The sequence below is a fragment of the Physcomitrium patens genome, chromosome 14 (assembly GCF_059467195.1).
Source record: "Physcomitrium patens ecotype Gransden chromosome 14, ASM5946719v1, whole genome shotgun sequence".
In the NCBI taxonomy this organism is placed as follows: Eukaryota; Viridiplantae; Streptophyta; class Bryopsida; order Funariales; family Funariaceae; genus Physcomitrium; species Physcomitrium patens.
This window is the reverse complement of record NC_143423.1, coordinates 8,690,354-8,710,499: the sequence shown is the minus strand read 5'-3', so window position 1 is coordinate 8,710,499 and position 20,146 is coordinate 8,690,354. Positions and strand designations below refer to the sequence as shown.

The window sequence follows — 20,146 nt, the reverse complement described above, 5'->3', positions numbered from 1 at the left end:
ACAGGAGATCCTTGTCGTTCTAACCCATTTCTGCCGAAATGCATCCGAACCTGGAATGTAGCTCTGGTGGGAGCCGAAGCCTGTGCTGAGATGCAGAAGCCCTGCAATTCAGGAGGACGGCATTCAGATAGAGAGCGCAACTTTGTCTACAATTCGGGAGTGGGCTCATTGCATCACCTCGGATAGTCATCACCAAGATACACATCGTGTCACGTGCTGTGAGTGAACACTTCTTCAGTTTACTGCTTTAGCTTAAGGATCAGGTTCACAGCTGATGTGGATAGAGTACTCCCGAGCGTATCCTTCATTCCAGAGCTGGTAGATTCTTCAGAATAGTGGCTTTTTTTCTTCTTTCTGAACGAAGGATGTTGTGGGTGGAAGGATCGACCTCAGGAGAAAGAAGCTCCACCTTATTGCAACGATGGATGACCACATGATTGAAGCGATTCTGCAAACAAGGAGTTTGTTGGCGGCTGCATTCAATAGAGCTCTTACCATGAACTGGTCACGTATGCAAGCATCCATCCAGTAGGGGACCCACACTCACTGGGTGCATATTCTATGGAAGAGTAGATTATTAATGTTTGTTACACGCAAATGTGAGGAGTTCTTATCGAAGTGGCTCAGACGGGCTGCTCACAGCATTTGCCTCTCCCATTCGCACTAATGATAAACCAGACGCCTCCGCAGATCGTTAGTTGTCACACTCTCGAGGTGTCGAGGAGGATTCACAAAGTCGCGGTAGCGGATTCCCCACATATACATTTGGAGAGGTCTCAGACTCTGGAACGACGACAAAATAGCTGGATATAGCCTTCCGAAAACGCTTCTTATATTCTTGCGGATGAATAATAGTTGGTGATGTGTTCCTCGGCCCTCCCAGGATGCCAGATACCTTCACCCAAGTTTCAAGGTGCTTGTCCCACGTATATTGCCGAATGTAATCGATGATTCCTATCACTAGCTCTTGACTGTCTTCTACCACTGCAGCTAATAAGGAGTAATCCATGACATGGACCCTTGCGAGGAAACTGGTATCGTTGTAAACAGCCTGCTCCAGCAAAAACTTTGATTTCTTGGTCATAAAAATGGGACTTGTTGGCATTTCCTCAAGCAGGTTCTGGTCCAGCAGTGGGCCTGTGATGTCTGAATTGTAGCGGGATCTTAGAGAGCCTTTTAGATCGTACATACGGCTGATCGTCTTGCCATAGGTCAAATTCTCCATCACTAGCAAATCCATATCTTTTTTTTCATACCCGCTTTTCACACTGACGGTATAGAAACCCAGTATTTTAGCCAGACAGGTTGGACTGTCTGAGCTCATTGTTTCCCAAAGATATCTGAAGTATTGAGGAGCAAATTCCAAGAAAGAGTGCTTCTCAGATTTGGACACCTGCTTCACAATGAAGCGGTCATCAAGAGTCTTTGCAAAGTACGCTTTGCTCTTACCACCCCGGGCGCCCCATGCCTTGCATCTGCTCAGAGAGCGAATGTATTCCATCTCACCCCCACAGCATTTTGCTCGAAGTGCAATAAATTGTTTGACATAATAGCACTTAACTTTAAATTCGGTCCTCGGAGTATCGTCGTTGTCTGTGAACCGCACCTTCACAGTGAGAGGAGTTGGGGAGACCAGTTCTTCAGCAATAGTTTGCTCTTCCACCGTTCCACTCGGAGTAGCTAACCGATCCAAAGGTGGTGTTGTATTTCGCAAACCCTTGCACGCCACATCGCCGACAGAAATCCCATCCCACAAACCAGTACTTCCCTCCGAGTCCTCGCCGTAGTCTTCGGAGGATTTTTGAACGGGATTTAGAATTTGTTTGTAGTAATCGGGGGACGTAATAGCACACGCAATCACACTTGTAGGCTCGTCCTCAAAAACTGCAACAACTGTGCCATTGATACCTGAAGGTAGGCGGACCCTTGCAACTCCATGAAGGAAACAATTTAACGCTGCCGAAATCATTTCCTTACGGATGACAGGCACGTCCTCGACAGATAATTGATAATTTTTCAATCCTGAATTAGATCTCAGTTGCTCAGGATCCTCCGAAAGTACTTCTGAGCTCGGTCCTTCTAAACCTAAGACAGGTCGGTTATCAGCCTCTGCAACTGCGGTTGCAACTTTTTGTTAACGACACAGTTACTGGGCTGCCATTGATTTCCAAACCTGCAGCGCTTCCTCCATACTGCAGTCAATGCAAATACAAGCTCAGAATTCTCACCGGGCTGTTCCAATTGTCATAATTAATCCAAGGTTGGCGACTCAGTTGCTGAAAATAACCTTCTCGGGTAAGCAAAAGATTACGCCGTGATGGCTCAGTCTCCTTCACTTTCATGCCCATCAGGTGTTGCTGCTGTTTCTGTTGGCGTATACTCTTGAAGTATGTATTGAGAAATTTAACCTGTCTCATCTAATAACATTCCACCAGAATAGTGAAACTGACATAATTGACCAGGAATCACCAAACCACTGACAGAAATCTGTTACATCTCTACTGATTTGTCGCTCTTAACACGTTCTAACTCCGAAAAAAGTTCTGCAGTATCGTCCTTTTCGTTAACAATAAGCGCAAACCCCCACAGAACGTCATTCCACAAAACTTTAAGAACTAGAGTAAGGACTCCGTTACTCTCAGTAATACAGGAGGAATTGAAAATGTGATGTGGTCAAGTAAGAAAGTACATTTATTTTGAAAACACCACCATTGGTCAACTCATAAACAGGTGTTTCATGCTTAAAAGCTTAATTGATAGTTCAAATATTGAAATTTATCTTCATGAAATTTTAGATGCCAATTCTAACCTCAACTTCGTCGTTATTCACCATGCAATCTCTCTAATTTCAATAATCGAGACATGTCTGTCTTCAACCTAACTTTTTCATCGACCTGGGGGCTACTGGATTAAAGCTTTCAATAATCCCAAGATTGTTCAACCAAGAGAGGTGACACTGGCAAGATCTGTGGCCAAAATATTGCTCATGCCCTCAATAACACTTGTACAGACAAACCAGCCATTCTCTCCGGAGCAGATCAGACACATCAACATAAATAGACTCGAAAATGCGGCCACCATCGACTGCTTGATGAATTTAGCTGTACACAATTTTTCATACTTCCCAATTGATTTATTGCTTAAAACTCGAAATCTTTCATATACCTGAACCAAGAGTCCTGTATTGTAGCTTCGCAAAGCTTGAATGCCTGCTCATATATGTCACAGGATTCAGACTTTAGCTCTGCGAACTGCACAGCACATCATAGAAACGTCATGACTTCTTAGATACATAGTCCGCGAACCTGATCACAAATACACCTAATCAATATGCCAGGGATTTTCTTTCACGCAATACGCTAAAAATACACCAAATATCATCCTTGTGCTTTTTAACGAGATGTAGATTTTTTTAACTAACTAATAAAGAGGAACAAAAAAAAACAAAAGTCCTTGTGTAGACTACTTGTCATCTTCAGACACTCTAAAAGAATAAAAGATGCTTACAATATTGCTATGCTTGTTTGCAGCTTCAGCAAAGAATCACCTATGAAAAAATCGATATAGATGCAACTTGATTTACCAATAACACAGGAAAAATAAATCTGTAACAAAATATTCCCCCGTTACGAGAGGCCGAATTTATCAAATATGTCGATTTGTCATGACTTGTAACCAAAGAACGAACTATTAAAAAAGGTTTATAGTACACCCAGGCATACAGGTTGCTTGATTCACGTGATAATTCAAACTACGGCCACGTGATCCTAGGAGTTAACATATCTGAAGAATTCGTTTACGTCAGTGGTGGCCGATTAGGAAGACAATCCCAAATGCTCCAGGAACGGCAGTTCCCGATTGAGATACACGTAAATTCACAAGCACTCCAACTCTACAACGAACTTGTACACAACTCCAGCCACGATTTATCTGGCTAAGTTTGAACCTGTCAGGTCTAATGCTCGACACATTACAGTCGGAGCCCAGCCAATACTCTAATTTTGAAGGAACCTGAAAATGCTTATTAAAGAAGAAGAAGCCACTTGCCAATACTAACAGTAAATAACCATTTAAAGTCTAACACATGCTGAAAACGACAAGTGAAATATCCCGGTTGCTACAAGATACTAACACAATCATACTAACCTCGCATCATGCCGCCGAGGCCCCTTACTAAAGTGTCACATAACAGTGCCTTGCCTCGCAGCATCGACTCTGTACAAAACACCTCCTTGTGTCCTCTTCTCCAGCGTGTCTCAAACGCCCTAAACTGCCCTCTCCAAGCCGCTCTGCTTCTCCCTCATGATAAAGCCCGCACAACAATCGAAATTCCACAATTCAAGGAATGTGTAATTGAGAGTATGACAATTTCCAACACACCTCAAGAAAAGCGCGCTCAGCCGCCCTCACTCTTTCTAAAATTGGCTCAGCTCCTTCTCTGCACCAGGTTCCAAAAAAGGCCCAGACGTACAAACCTCGACGCTAGCGAGTGATTCGCAACTGAAACGAACGTGTGCATCTCACAATTGATGCACTCCCTGCAAGTGAGAATGCGGCGAAATCTTGGTGCTGCAGCCAGCCAGCCTCCCAAGCAATCACTCTTCGTTCATGCCATCTCGTTCGTCGTCTACACCAGCGCGCAGACGTCAGCTTCAGGGACGGACGTAGCCCCCGTTGGAGGACGTCGAACGGCGAAAGCCATCCGACGGTGTGATACGACGAGTCCTTTTCGGGTTCTGTTGATGTGGATGAGTAGCGACCCCTTTAGTCGGTCCACATGTCACATATAGTGTCCACGTGGAGCCTACGTGGACACGCTCCAAGCGCTTCATGGGTTTTTGTAATGTTAAACTTGTTCCTCTTTGGCAGACAAGTCGCGTCGACTTTTAGCTTTATAAGAATGTTCTTCGATTCCGTTTGATATTTTTTTAACATTTCGCAATGCAAATCTGCCATGTTCGACAGACCTCTTCCGTTTCTCTCCTAGGATTGCGAGACATGCAGAATATGCACCATAACAGGACTTTAGGGGCCGCTTCGTTGTGGATCACCAGTGGTGTCATGGTAGAGGACAATGTGCGCCATAATTTACCCTTCAAACTGATGTTTTCTGAAAAGTCCAGATGTAATCGTCAAGGAAAGAGTTAGCTTTAAGAACCTCGTTTGACAATTTGCGCTTACTTTGTAAACTTAAAGCATTAGCACTCCTGCATGCAAATGTACACAGCAATCGTGACCATCTGAATCCAAGCGATGGAACGCAACTAGCGCCATGGTAGATGGGTGTGTTTTGGAGATGGTCTCTGCACATGAATTTCTGATGCGATGTTTCAACTAGCTTGTGATCCATCACTCCCCCTCCATGCCAAAACATATTGTCATGGCAGAAGTGCAGCAAATTGAGAATACGATGAAGGCCTCGTGAGGACATCAGCGATTTGCTTACGAGAAAGAGCATAGAGTATCATAATTTCATCAAGAGTTTGTTTCTCACAAACTGCATGGTCCTTTACATCAATGTGTTTGTGATGCGTCTATGCTGCACATGACTATGAGATAAGCGGATGCTAGAAAGATTGCCGGAAAAGAGATCCGTCGGTCAGAGTTGAGGATTGCCAATAACGGGAAGAAGGTGACGACTCTAGATAGTCTCTTTCGTTGCCATGCAAGCAACAGAGTGCTCAGCATAAACTGTAGGGGGACTTCTGGTCACCAAAATCAGAAGCAAAATTTGCATTACGATATCCATATACTCGGTTCTTAATGGTGGAAGAGAAGTAGAGAATAACAATCCAATTGGTATACTTGTGCAACGGAAAACCTTCTTGACAGTTGTACAACTAGAACGAACAGGTGCGTCCGTGAGTTTGGCAGAAGCACTCATCCCAAAAGTGACGTCGCCGCTTGAACCAAAAACAACAACAAATCGTAGGCTGCCGATAGCTTACCCTGTACGGTAGAGCTGGGATTCCACTACACTTGCAGGAATCATGTGCATCCAAAGAAGTGGATTTGGTCAGCTGGAATACCGACGGGATTGGAATTCAAAGATTCGTGAGTCCTCAACATGCGCTCACTGTAAAGCCACCGACTAACGGAATATGTCCGACAAAGGTAGTTGCGTGTGGTGCTCAATCCGACAAAAATGACAGGAGTGCTGGTGATGTTCTCAAACCAACCATCTATCGCAACCAAGCTTTGTTAAATCTGACAGGAAGATGAAGAGGAAATTTAGCATTCATTCACAAATACCTGGCAACATAGCACGAAGAGGCGTAAAGGTAGGTTTCACCTGTAACATGAAGACCATAATCACGCAGAAAATCATGGAAAAAAGTGTTCTGGATGCATAAAGCGTCTCGAACAACAAGAATCGATAAATCCAGACGATAAACCCAGTCAAGATGATCAGAATTGATAAAAACCGGGGGGATAACCTCTCGGTGATCCTCCCATGAAGAAAAAACCCTCCTGGATGTGAAATTGGCGCATTTCAAGATCTTCAACGGCCGCAGTGGACTTCAAAGGGAATAATCGATACAAAAGGTGTCTAAAAAATCAACGAACGCTTTGCTTGGTAAATCCTTGTTGCCACGAGACGAGACTTGTTGTTACTGATTCCATTTCAGGGTTAGACTTCCTTGAGTTTGTTCCTCATCTTTTAGGGTTTCCTTTGGGCATTCTCATCCCCAGTGACAAATTCCGCCACCCATTTCAGAGATGCATTTCATTCTGGTTTGATCATAACAGGGCTTGATGTCGCTTTCTTTTTGTGATAAATTGACATAGAATCCATAGTTTTTGCCACAAAAAGAACTTCAGTCACGTTGCGTCAATCCATTTTTGTGGAATAGTATTTCCAGAATGGTCCTAATATTTGCAAAGTCAACATATTCATGTTAGTGCTTTACTGACTTTTATTATATCAATTATAAGTAGAGTTAGTATTGAACTAACTTTTGACTATTCTTTGATGCTTTGAACTTGATAGAGATATTGCCATTTAAATTATACCATATTAATTAATAGTAGAGATATTTCCATTTAAATGTATTTTAATATAATACAAGAGTTATATACATGTATATATATACATAGATAGATCGATTTTCATTTTTTAACTCATTTACTTATTCTGTTTGAATTTATCAAAGAAAACTTTAATATTACAACACAACAACTTGTTTGAATATCACTAATTTTTTTGGTAAGCATATGCTATTATCATCCTTCATTAAAATAACCCTTTTAGTTGAATATCAAGTGTAATTTGTTTTACTTCTAAGTTGTAATCTCCAGCACTTGTTTTTTTCAAATTTGATATACATTTATGTTCCACTGTTTTTACTAAGCTTGTGCACAAGACAATACAGCTTTAAGTTTGTAGCATTTATAATAGATATATTCAAAAGTCAAATTTTATTGCCATAAATCTTAAAAAGTTCATATTTTGTATTAGTAATGGTTGCTCAAATGATTTAGTTTTGCCACAACTACATAAAATCTAATGCATTATCACTGTTATGTTTGTTCTGGATAAAATCCTTTTCCCAATAAAAGTTTTAGAAATTTCTTTTGTACTTATGTTATTATTTTATATAATTCACTATATTAATTTGTAAACTAAAGTTATGTGTATATTTTAACTCTACTCAATTATTTACTTTCTTTTCTAGAAAATTTATGAAAGTTATAATTTGTAACTTTAATTGTTTACTTATCCATATTCACATCAATCCTTAAGAACAAATTAGATAATTGAGTTTACTTTTCTTCTATCTGAACAGTGGAGAATACTGCATGCAATCTTGTAATTTGACTGGTGCAAGTCTGAAAAACAGAGTTGACTTGGCATGGAATTTGCACCTCTTTGGCATGTTGACAAGATCACTCTCTACACTTGATGTGCCATTTTGTGATCAGATTCTTCTGCCGTTGCTCATTTTTTCCAGCAAATGTTTGGGTCAAAGCACAACCCACCACTGGGTTCTGGACAAAGCTGAACAAATGAGTCTGTGTTTTCAACAGTGCCCTTTTTGTCATAATGGTCACGTCAGCATAAAACCTGGGTGGGCACTGGGTCCCACTTCAATGCAAAAGCGTAGACTCCCTCCACATCAGAAGAAAATAATATACATATAATTGCATAGAATAAAACAGAAGTCAGTTGAACTGCCACTGCAGCAGCACTGTGATTCTAAAAGCGTTAAAAAAGAAGAGAGTGGAGAGGGGACACGATGAGGCTCTGAAGAGGTCTGCCACGTAGGGAGAGAATGCTTCGAGAGTAATCGCAGGTGGTGCATAGTGTGCTCAATCACAAGTAAAGAAATGGCAAGTAGAACCCGATTCAAGCCTTACTGCATTTTATGTTTACCGTGGCCAAAGGTTTACTGCGGTGGGACAATGTTGCACTTAGGGTTTGTACTCAAGTGAAGGTGGGCTGGTCCTACGATTGTCGGGTTGCGAGGACTGGTGGTCAATACTCGAGATGACGACATATGCGGAGGCACTCAAGGCCCAGCTAGCCCACACCCCAGTGGCCCCTACTGTTTCAAAGGAAGGTCGAGCGGTGTTTGCGAGGAAGCTGATCGCCGCCACGGCAAATGTGGGTGAGTTCGTTGCCATCAACCCGACTCATGCTGCACCAGGTGAAAAGTTAGGAGTTGTATTGGATTCTTGTTAAACACCCAGATAGTAGAGGTTCGTCTTGATGAAGAAAAAGTCAAGAAGGAAATGAAATTTTTGCAAAAATGCATGGTCATAGCATACTTCATGTGCACCAAACTCCTGACAAAAACCTTACAAGATTGGCTTTGGCTAAGGTGCCTAAAGACTACAATAGGTGAGGTACTTCAAATTGATGCAACCTTGGCCATGGTTTCTTTCAAGCAATATGTTGTCGTATTATGTGTTGTTTTGCTCAGGAATGCATCGGGCACTTAGTTGTGGAAGGTGAGATTATATTTCACAAGTAGCCAAGAGATCCTAATAGGTTTCACCCATGCAAGAAGAATATAATCTGAATTTCAATTCAAAAGTGCTTAAAACACTCTTCTTAGTAGTCTTAACCATACATAAATCCCAATTACCTTATTACTTTCATATTTAAGCAATTTAGATTTTTCTTATAAACCACAATCCTCATTAGTGAGCTTTAATAAGCTGTAACATCCAATCCGACTGTCCATTTGATGTGGAATTTTGCATGCAATTTTCAATGTAAGTCTTCTAAATGCTCAAGAATTTTTAGCCAAATCCAACTTATAGCCTGTGAGAAAACGTCCAAAAACTGTACCAATATCACTCGGCTGCCAACTTGAAAAGTGAAGCAGAAATCCCAGCAATGATTTCTCCTTCTCCAACCATTAACTTTGTCTCAAAATTGGTATGTAGTTTGATCTTTAAGTCCTCCAACACCATGTCAATTTTCACCTTAATCCGACTGATAGATCTTCAGATATCATAGAAACCCTATCCAACCTCAAATTGCCATCTTCTGAAACCCTCTTCTGCTAAAAACTAGATATCTCTAAACCACGCCGTTAGATTATCACAAGATTTTGTATACACTTAGCACACCCAATAATCCAAAAAATATCAAATTTTCAATTGTAGATGTCATGCCAATTACACGAACTAGCCAAAATTGTTAGCCCTAATTATATTATATAAAATCCAAATCACTGATACAAACCCTGATTTTGAACAATAATTGCTAAGTCCTCTAAAATCCTCTCAAAACAATTCTTATCTCTCTCAAAAGAAATTCAAGCTAGCTCTCAATTCCTAACCTCCAAGCTTCAAATGAAATCCTATTTTCCCTAGGCCGTTGTTTTAGTGGCCAGAGGTTTGATTTTGACACTGTCTCACAAACGGTCGACCCCTAGGTATCAATCTATCCTATTCTAAGGATTTTTTAGTCCAACCTTACTCTCAACTTAACTTTAGTATCAACTATACTAATTATTTATCTCTTCTAACCTAATTTCATCAATTTATGGTCTTTCTAAGGTAGTAGAAGAGTCTCTATAAGCTAGAAGGAAAAATTATTAACTAACCTTCAACCTACTAATTATTAAGATAAGAAAATAACCTAAGAGGCTTTTATAAAAGCCATGTTTAGATACCTCAAATTATAATTAAATTAAGATAATTAGATATTAGTTAGAAATTCAATTTTGATTATAATTTTATTATATAGTCGTATTACAACACGACAACGCCCAGTTGAAGTTGCCTCTTAAAATATACATATGCAAACAAAGCATCTATCATGTTGCAGAATATGTATAATTCAACCTTGGTTGGTGGATTTCAACTTGAGTTGCTCAATGGGCATGCAAATGCCAACATGGATAAATTTGAAAGCACTACTTGATGAGTTTATGAATAGTGGCAGAGATATAGTTTAGAATCTCAAGACAATACTTGGAAGGGACCAAAGTAATAGGACAAGGATGGATTCTATATTATTGTATATTATACTACTATTGCATATTTTTTTAATCTTTTTGAGTGACTTAAGAATATATTGATTTTTTAGTTCTTTGAGATTCATGTCTTTGATAGTTTGATAAGAGTCCTAATTCATTATTCTTATTTTGTTTTTAGAGGTGAATAGATTATTTCATTTTTATTATTGTATTTCAAAGGTTGTGGATTATCCATCTTTGAACTAATAATTAATTTTCTAATATTTATCTTTTTACTTTTTATAGGAATTTTCATTTGATATTAGAGATTTATCCTCCTTAAATTTAAAGGAGGACAAATTTTTCAATACTCTTAGGACCGAAATCTCACAAAACTCCAATGTCAATTATAGATTTAGTATTCCTATGCTTATGGAAGAAGTCAATAATGCAGTCCAAAGTCTATGTCAATGAGTTGTGGAATTGAGAGAAGCAAATATATCAAATTTACAACTAAATTTGAGGAGTCTTATTACTACAAGCATGAAAGAATCAAAGGTAAGTATGCTAAAAAAATTTGATGGAACAAGATCAAAGTTTCAAGAGTTTCTATAAGAAGTGAAGCTCTATCTAAGGTTGCATCCTTTTCAATACTTTAATGGATTTACATAAGTTGGATTCACAAGCACACATATATCTAAGAGTATGCTTTCTTGATTTGTAACTTTGATGGATAAGAATTCATGACTATTCTATATCTTAAGTTCATTCTTACAAGTCTTTATAATAATATTTGAAAAAATAATTAAGAAATGATAGTAAAGACCAAATTTATATTTTTATGATAAAGATCACATTCAACCACCACATATATTGCTAAATTTTAAAATCTTATTTGAAATATGGATTGTAATGATAAAATCTTCATCAATTAATTTTGGTATGAGTTAAAAAATAATGTCAAAGATGTATTATTGATAATGCCAAGAGCAGACTTATTGAATCAATTTATTACTCAAGCCATTACATGCAATAATCAACTCTTTGAAAGATGCTAAGGATAAAGATTCGGTAGGAGACGTAGAAGTCAAGTCATGGCTACATCTTTTAAATTCACAAAAGCCTATTCATCAAGACTAGAACTTATGTAAATTGACATATTTTTTGTTCCAAACCTCTTACTAAGCAAAAAAAGACTTGATACCCTCAAGATTATTTGTGCCTATATTATGGAGAACCTAGGCAAATTGCTCAATATTATCCAAAAAAGTAATAGAACTACAAAATGAGGAGCATAGTTATTAAAGAAGATGATGTATGAATTTTTTCAACTACTATAGCAACCATGCAATTGGAATCTTGTGTGACACCTAGTAAGGATCTTATCTTCTTTTCAAATCTTTTAACTTGATTTATTTTAGAAATTTTTTTAGGACCAAAAAATCAAGAAGTCTTAATTTTGTTAGATTTAAGAACCTTAGTCTATTTTGTAGATGAAGACTTTGTCAAAAAATAAAAAATATCCCTAATTAAAAAAAACCAAACATGTACGCATAGAAAAAATAGATAGTCATTTGTTGTCTTTTGGAGATATCATCTAAAAAATTATTTTTTTAGATGTAGCAAATAGTAGTTATAATAGCTTAGTAATACTTAATATAATTAAATCTAATCTACCTAAATTATATTATTTTAGAATTATTGTGTCTAAAAAAATATAACCTTCAAATAAATTAGATTTCTTATAACTTTGATTTTTTTCATGGTTTAGTCCAAGATTTTGATAGTCAAGTAGAAATCCATAACTCCAATATATCAAAACCTTTATTGATAGATGTAAAAGCTTTCATACATGTTGCAAAAGGAGGGTCTACTTTTGTTATATATACCACACCTATTTTTCATGGAATAAACTTTCAAATAATATTCCAAGCCAATACCAAGATTATCAAAATATTTATGAGAAGAAAAAAATAGAAATGTTATTTTAAAGCATCATTCATATGATTGTTCTATTGATCTTCAAGAAGAAGCTCAACTACCATTTCAATCAATCTATTGCCTATTACAAAATCAATTGGCTGTACTTAATAAATATATTAATGAGAAATATGATAGGAATTCCATATGCTACTCTAAATCTCCAATAATAGCTCTTATCTTATTTATGAAGAAAAAAGACGGATCTTCTCAGATGTATGGATTTTTGAAGACTCAATAAGTTCACCATTAAGAGTAGGTACTTCCTACCTTTGATTTTAAGGCTTCTTAATCAACTCAATTAAATAAAGATCTACACAAAAATAGATCTAAGATAAATATAAATCTTAATATACATTAAGTAAGAAGATGAATGAAAACTTGTTTTTTAAATTAAATATAGACATTTCAAATATAATGTCATGCCTTTTAGACTCACAAATGCACTAGCTAATTTTCAAAATTTAATGAATGATATCTTTTGTGAATTTCTTGATGACTTTTTCATCTATTACTTGGATGACATCTTAATCTATTTTGAAAATATAGAAGAAGAAGAATTTTATGTTTGTCATGTACTACAAAAACTAAAAGATACAAGATTATATGTCAAGATAGAAAAGTGTGTATTTCATACTATTCAAGTTGAATTTTTATAATATATTATTTCAAATGATGTCCTTATGATGGATCTTAAGAAGATCCAAACCATCATAGATTCCAAGATCTTAAGAATAATCAAAGATGTATAATATTTTTTAAAATTTTCCAATTAATATTGGATCTTTATTAAGAATTTTTTTCAAGTTGTGATACCTCTTATACATTTGATATGTAAAGAAAAAGTTGAGTGAAGTAAAGAATTTAAAGCTTCTTTTGAAGACTTCAAGACATCATTCATTTTTGCACTAATTTTGTATTATGTCGACTTTATTAAGGTATTTTTTAAAGAAACAAACACATCAAGCTTTAATATGGATGTAGGGCTGTTGCAAATGGGAGAAAATGATAAGCTTTATTCAGTAGTTTTCTATTCCAATTTTTTTTAGTAGCCAATATTTATTACAATGTTGTATTATGTATATTCTCGCTTGATAATGCACCACATATCTAGCTATAGAAGATGAGTAGAAATGCAATAACAATCCTTGTAAGTATAATAGAATCTCAAATAAATTTTAAATAAAACTTAATAAACCTAATCAAACTTTAAACAATCTAACATAAATTTAAAAGAAGTTATAAAAGAAATACAAAGAAGTCATAAATTAATCTCAAAAAAAAAAAAAAAAAAAAAAAAAAATCTTAAAAAAATATAAAAATAAACCTTCAAAATAATAATAATAATAATATTTTTAAAATACTAAAAATATAATTAAAAAAATTTTAAGCTATAAATTATATATCAAAATTTTATTTAGATGATTTTTGATATTTTGATGAGATATAATATTAATTGTTTGTTAATTGTGAAAAAATAGACGTTGTTAAAAAAGGTGGAATTAGTTGTAGTAGGAGTATGGTGAAAAGAGAATGGAAAGTTATTCTACTTTTGAAGCCACAAAAAATGGTGAAGAAAGATGATGAAGAATTACTCTACTTTTGAAGCCACAAGAAATGGTGAAAGAAGAAGATGAAAAACTATTCTATTTTTGAAGCCACAAGAGATGGTGAAGTAAGAAGATGAAAAATTATACTATTCTTAAAGCCACAAGAGATGGTGAAGGAAGAAGATGAAAAATTATACTATTCTTGAAGCCATAAGAGATGGTGAAGGAAGAAGATAGAAAATTATTTTATTCTTGAAGCTATAAATAGTAGTAAAAGAAGAAGATAGAGAGCTATTATATCTTTCAACTATTATTTCTACAATCATAAATGAAGTCGGTTCCTAATAAATTCCTCTCAAAAGTTAGTAAGTTATTTTATATAAATTTTTGATCAATTAAGTTATTAACAATTAAAACCTATTTATTGATTGATATCTATGATGATTTATTATCACCTTATGGTAAATGGATACTAATCATTAGTTTTTTTTTACAAATGGCATTGGTTGGAGATTATAGAGGATAAAGATTGACCTCTTAATAACAAATAGTATTAAAAATATTGGTTAGTAGAAGTAACGTGCAAGTTATACTACTTACATGGATTAGTTAATAGAAAGGCTTCCAAATTAGTTGTTACTTGCAAGTTATTGGCAAGGTAATTTTTGATAGATGACTTGAGGGCTTGGATATATAAGGCCCTCCTAAAGCCTTGTTCTTCATCTCTCTCTTTCATCATTTGTTTAATTCCTCTATAAAGATAATCCATTGAAGCACTAAAAAATTGTAATATTTTTATAGTTATAAACTTATATTATAAGTTACTTATTTTATATCCTTACTTGTCTTCTTGGAGCTCACTATTAGTGGGATTTTGTTTTTAGTTAGACATGTTCATTGGATAGGAGAAAAATAATCAATAAGATTGGATAAAAGAATCATGAAATTTGGAGTTAAAATGGAAAAACTATAATGATTTGAAGTTAAGAGGTTTTTTTGGTGCTACTACTCTTCCTTAGAGATTTGTTGGTGCTGTTGCTCTGTATTGTTTTCATCTAGCGACATTGTTTCCATCCAACAATGTTATTTCTTATCTAATAGTATTATTTTAATCAAACTATGTTGTTTTTGTCCAATAGTGTTGTTTTCATTTGATATTGTTATTTCATCTAATGGCACTATTTCTTTTCAATAGTGTTATTTTCATCTAGCTACTTAATTCTATCTAGTTGTTTGTTCTCTCTTTTCTTTATTTGGTTACTTTTATTTTGTTATATATATATATATATATATTATCGCTTATTTTAAGTTATATTAAATGGTAACCATTGCTTGGAAGGCATTATCTATAGAAAAAACTACAATCACTTGATTAATTAATTAACCATTAAAATAATTACACAATCAATCTCTACTACCTTCCAAATTTGTTTTATAGTTATTTTATTGGGTAAAGTAGGTAGAGGGGATTTTTAGCTTAAAACAATAAAAAATCCTAAAGAAATATTGAAAATAAAATTTTAAAATAAATCTTAATTAAATCCTAATTTAACCATAATTAAAATCTTAATAAATTTTAATCAAATCTTTGATCGAATCCTAATTAAAATTCTAATTTAATCTTAACCAAATTTTATATCAAATTTTAATAAAATCCTAAATAATCCTAAATCTTAAACAAATCCTAAATCAGATCCTAAGAAAATCTTAATCAAATTCTAAATCATAATCAAACTCTTAACAAATTTTATAGTAGATTCAAATCTCAACAACTTATGATCAAACCATTGATATCAATTCAATATTTTTAATCTATCAAAGAACCATGGAGTTATTATATATTTGTAGTTTTGTACCTCAAGTTTTCATTTTGATCCAGATTAACAACCAGTCTTCTTTGGATATCAATTTTTGATAATTTGATATAAGTTTTACTTTAACCTATTATTAATTCTTCCTTAAACATTCTTTTATCCATTTCTTCTTTCATTTATTTTTATTTGGTTTATTTATGTCTCTATAAAGTAATTAGAAGTCTCTTTTACAAAAAATTATATTAAGACTAAAGTTTTTACTATCTATCTATTATTTATCCTTATTTATCTACTACATCTTTTTATTAAATTCTTCTATAATAAAATCTATATTTTTATTTTTTACTACAAAGTTTTATTACTATACAACATCCACACCCTCTAAACTTGTGTATTTTCTAATATGCATAAAATAATCTAAATCTTATTTGATTCATGTTATGTTTTTTATGTCTACATCCAAATCTTCTTTATCATTTTTGTTATACAAGTCAAAATCATCTTCTTATCTTGAAAGATTTATGTCTTCAATAAGAACCTCAATATTTATTTTTATTTTTCTTTGTTTAAATATCTTTACTTGTTTCTCTGCAATTGGTATTTTTAACCTTGTCCCATCTAGTTTTTATAATAAATAAGTTACATTATCATGAATAATTATTATCAAATATGGTCTAAATCATCATTTAAAAAACTTCTTTAAAATACTATGTTGATTGTCCAAGCTACTATTATAGACTAAAATCCAATCACCTTCTTCAATTGTCTTAGATTTCATATAATATTACTTATCAAATTATGCCTTATTTTATAATCTTGTTTTTTCTAACCTTTTTAATGCTATTTGCATATCTTTTAATCTTTGCTCAAGTTACTGATTTCTAATAGCTAAAAGTTCCTCTCTTGTCAATTCATCTTCCTATGATAGTACATTCTAAGTAAGTACTTTTTTTTTAATTGACAAGAGTAATTAAAAAAAAATTAATTGACATAATAGGTTTTTGATCTATCATAAGTTCAATAGGCATATATCTCATTACTAAACTATGAATTGTTTGATCAATCCACAATGCAAATGACAAAAGTTAAGGCCATTTTTTAATCTTTTTGTTACAAATTTTAACTAATGCTTTAATAATTGGTAGATGACCACATTTACTTTTTGTATTTTTTTCAAGTTTATAATCAATAATCAATGATACCTTAATTTCACATCTTACAAAGAAATCACGAGATTCTTATGCATTTAATTCTCCATAATTTATAGTAATTTTTCCTACTTATTAGTAGTAGCAAATAACATCTTTAAGTGAAAATCTACAAATTTCTTTTGTTGAATTAATTTTGAATGCTCAATCTTTTACTTAATTTGATAAATCTTTATAAGCCAAGATCAAACATCTCATTTGCCATAATTCAATTAGTATAATAACCAAATCAACAATCTATTTAGAATAAATAATTAAAGAATATATTAAATATAGACCATTTTAATGTCATATATTAGAATACGCTTCATAAGTTTCATACAATTCCACATATAAAAGCACATGTTGACATATGTTTTTCTATCAATATTGTTCTTTGAGTTTTACAAAAGTAATCCAAATTTTCCTATGGCCTGCCTATAAACTATTGTGAAATCCTTTTGATAGTTTTTATTACTCTGATTTATTTTCTATCACTTGTTATGGCATCTCAATTCCTTTCTTTCGTCTCTTCTATAAAAACCTTTCTTGAACCAAAAATCCATATGCTTTTTTTCTTATTTGTTTAAATTTTTCCATAGACCAATTTTCTTATTTAGTCAAGGTACTCAAATAATGACTAATATCCATTAATTCTCTTCCATAGAGCTCTTCAAAAAAAAAACTTGTCTTTCTTATTATAATTTCATACTGAATAAAATTTTGATCCTACATCATCAATGTCTTCAACCATCTTATCTTTTCTTTCATATCTAGCTTAAAATAACATGTCAACTATCAAATTGACTTTTTCAATAACATGCCTAAACTAAAAATTTAATGATTTAATATAAAAAATCCATCTTAACATTGCAACATTTGGTGTTGAATAATTATTCATCAATTCAAGCAATGATAAGCAATCTATTTCAATTACTACCACAACATCAACTAAATAATCCTTTTTAACTTTTATAACCAAAACAACTCTCCATAGTTCTCTTTTGACTTACAAAAATGCATGTTGATAAGTACTAAAAAATTTAGCTTCAAATTGAAGTGTAAATTTGTTTTTACTTAAATTATCTTCATCCACACTCTACCTAATAGCTATTGGTGTCACGGATATATGCATGTGAGCTAGTAATTATCTATATAAATAGATAGAAATAAATAGAAGTAAATAAAAGTAAGTTAATTCTATAATATCTTCTATAGAAGCTTCTTAAAAGCTTTATAGATACTGGTTTGACTTTATAGGTATTTTTAATTGACTTTTTGGATTAAAACCGTGATCAATAAGTTGGCAATGTGCCACACATATTGTTAGCTTAAAAAACAAGCTAATTATGTGGCCTACACGTAGAAAAACTTGCCTTGTAAGTCAAGGCATGTGTCCTACAAAGTCAACACATATTAGTGGTCCTATAGAACTTCGCCATATAGTCCCTAATTAGATAGTACATACAGAGATAAGAGTGAAGCCGTCTTCACGCTTATCAATTCCTTTCTTGCTTCTAGTCTAGTTTCAAAAGTCTCAAGTTTTGTTGTCTTTTAGCAATAAGCCTTTTCAGTTTTTTTTAATATACTTACTTCCTTATTTCTATTTGGTCACTTTTTCTTTGACATGAATTTCATTGTTTATATATCATCTTTTATTTCATATCCTTAAAAGATTGACAAGAGTACACTTATAATATCAAAGTTTTATCTTATTTTGATTAAGAGTAGATTACCCCTTTCTCATGATAAGATATAAGCATATTAGAAGTTGCGGATTACCCTCTTCTAAACTAATATTATTCTTAGTATTTTATTTGTCCTCAAGTCCTTTCTTCTACTTGTCTTGAGTAGTATTAGATTTTTTTTTTACTGTTATTATGAGAGAACTTATTGAAATGAAGAGTACAATGGCACAAATACAAGAACAATTGAGGGAATTGATGCTTGCGATACCTCAACTTAACTTATCACGACAAGGATCAACAAAAATGGCAGGAAGTGAGGATATAGAGATAATTAAAGCTACTTCAATATCTGCACCAAATCATATCTTGATGGTACAAGATCCAAATTTTGAGGATTTATCAATTAAGTATAACTTGTGATTGAACTTCAACCTCAAAGCTTTCCAACTCCATGATCACAAGTTAGATTCATTGACACACTTCTTTCAGATTCAACACTATCATGGTTTTTATCTTTTCTTGAACGACGAGATCTAATATTGAATAATTTGGAGGTATTTTTAGTGGAATTTTGGTCCATGTATGGAACACATGATGTAACTTGTGTTGCAACCAACATGATCCATATTTTACGACAAGAAAATCAAATTGTAACGTTATATACTTCATAATTTTGACAACTTGTAACTGATATCAAGTGGAATGATACTACACTTATTAGCCAATTTTTCTATTGATTAAAATATGAAGTAAAGAAATTGATGCACAACTTACTTGATCTTCAAACAATGAGTCAAGCAATTGATTTTGTAATGAAATGCATCAATAGACTTTTTGAATTTTGATCTGAGAGTTGTACAAATGGACCTCAACTTTACTACAATTTTATGGCAACACCAAAATCTCCTCAATACCAACATTCAAAAGTAGAGGATATGCAAATTGATGTAGTATATTTAAACTTCTTACCAAACAAGAAAAGACTTATTGTCGTCAAGAAGGATTGTGCTTATACTGTGGAGAACCTAAACACACTGCTCAATATTGTCCAAAGAAGTGACAAATTCACAAAATGACAAATATATTTATCAAAGAAGATAATATGTCGGAAAACGAATTTGTCCAGCTATAATAGGAACCGTGTGGTTGGAATCTTATATAATTTCTAATGAAGGTCCTATCCTCTCATTAGTACCCTCTCTTTGTTTAATAATAGATGTGTGTTTAGGACCTAATAATTATAAAGCCTCTATCTTGATAGATTCAAGAGCCTCAGCTTATTTCTTAGACATAGAATTTGTTAAAAGTCATAAAATATCATTGATAAAAAAATCAAACCCGTTCATAAAGAAGTCATAGGTGGTCATCCATTGTCTTCTGGAAATGTTACTCATGAAACACTTCCTATAGATATAGGAATAAATAATCATAGTAGTTGCATAATCTTTAATATAATTAGATCTTCATCTAATTCAATCATTTTAGATTTATCATGGTTAGAAAAGTATAATGCTT

General features: G+C 33.6%; 1 protein-coding gene and 1 long non-coding RNA gene across 10 annotated transcripts; one reads left to right on the top strand and one right to left on the bottom strand.

The window, feature by feature from the left end:
• Nucleotides 1-79: 79 nt before the first annotated feature.
• LOC141046136 (uncharacterized) lies at nucleotides 80-916 on the top strand. Of its 2 annotated transcripts, none has more exons than XR_012218844.2 (2): nucleotides 80-218; nucleotides 394-916. It is a non-coding gene; the product is annotated as an uncharacterized LOC141046136 (long non-coding RNA). The 2 variants fall into 2 exon arrangements; XR_016506334.1 differs by having other exon boundaries at nucleotides 83-218; nucleotides 382-916.
• Nucleotides 558-5,944, bottom strand: LOC112291830 (1-phosphatidylinositol-3-phosphate 5-kinase FAB1A). Of its 8 annotated transcripts, none has more exons than XM_073538447.2 (4): nucleotides 4,147-5,944; nucleotides 3,508-3,605; nucleotides 3,166-3,251; nucleotides 558-2,192 (listed from the first exon to the last, which is right to left on the bottom strand). In XM_073538447.2, exon 4 carries the CDS (start codon nucleotides 1,967-1,969, stop codon nucleotides 695-697), a length of 1,275 nt encoding a protein of 424 aa, XP_073394548.1. In that variant the 5' UTR covers nucleotides 1,970-2,192; nucleotides 3,166-3,251; nucleotides 3,508-3,605; nucleotides 4,147-5,944; the 3' UTR covers nucleotides 558-694. The 8 variants fall into 8 exon arrangements, with proteins under 8 accessions (XP_073394548.1, XP_090111937.1, XP_090111936.1 ...); XM_090255811.1 differs by lacking the exon at nucleotides 3,508-3,605 and adding an exon at nucleotides 2,288-2,408; XM_090255810.1 differs by having other exon boundaries at nucleotides 558-3,251.
• Nucleotides 5,945-20,146: the final 14,202 nt, after the last annotated feature.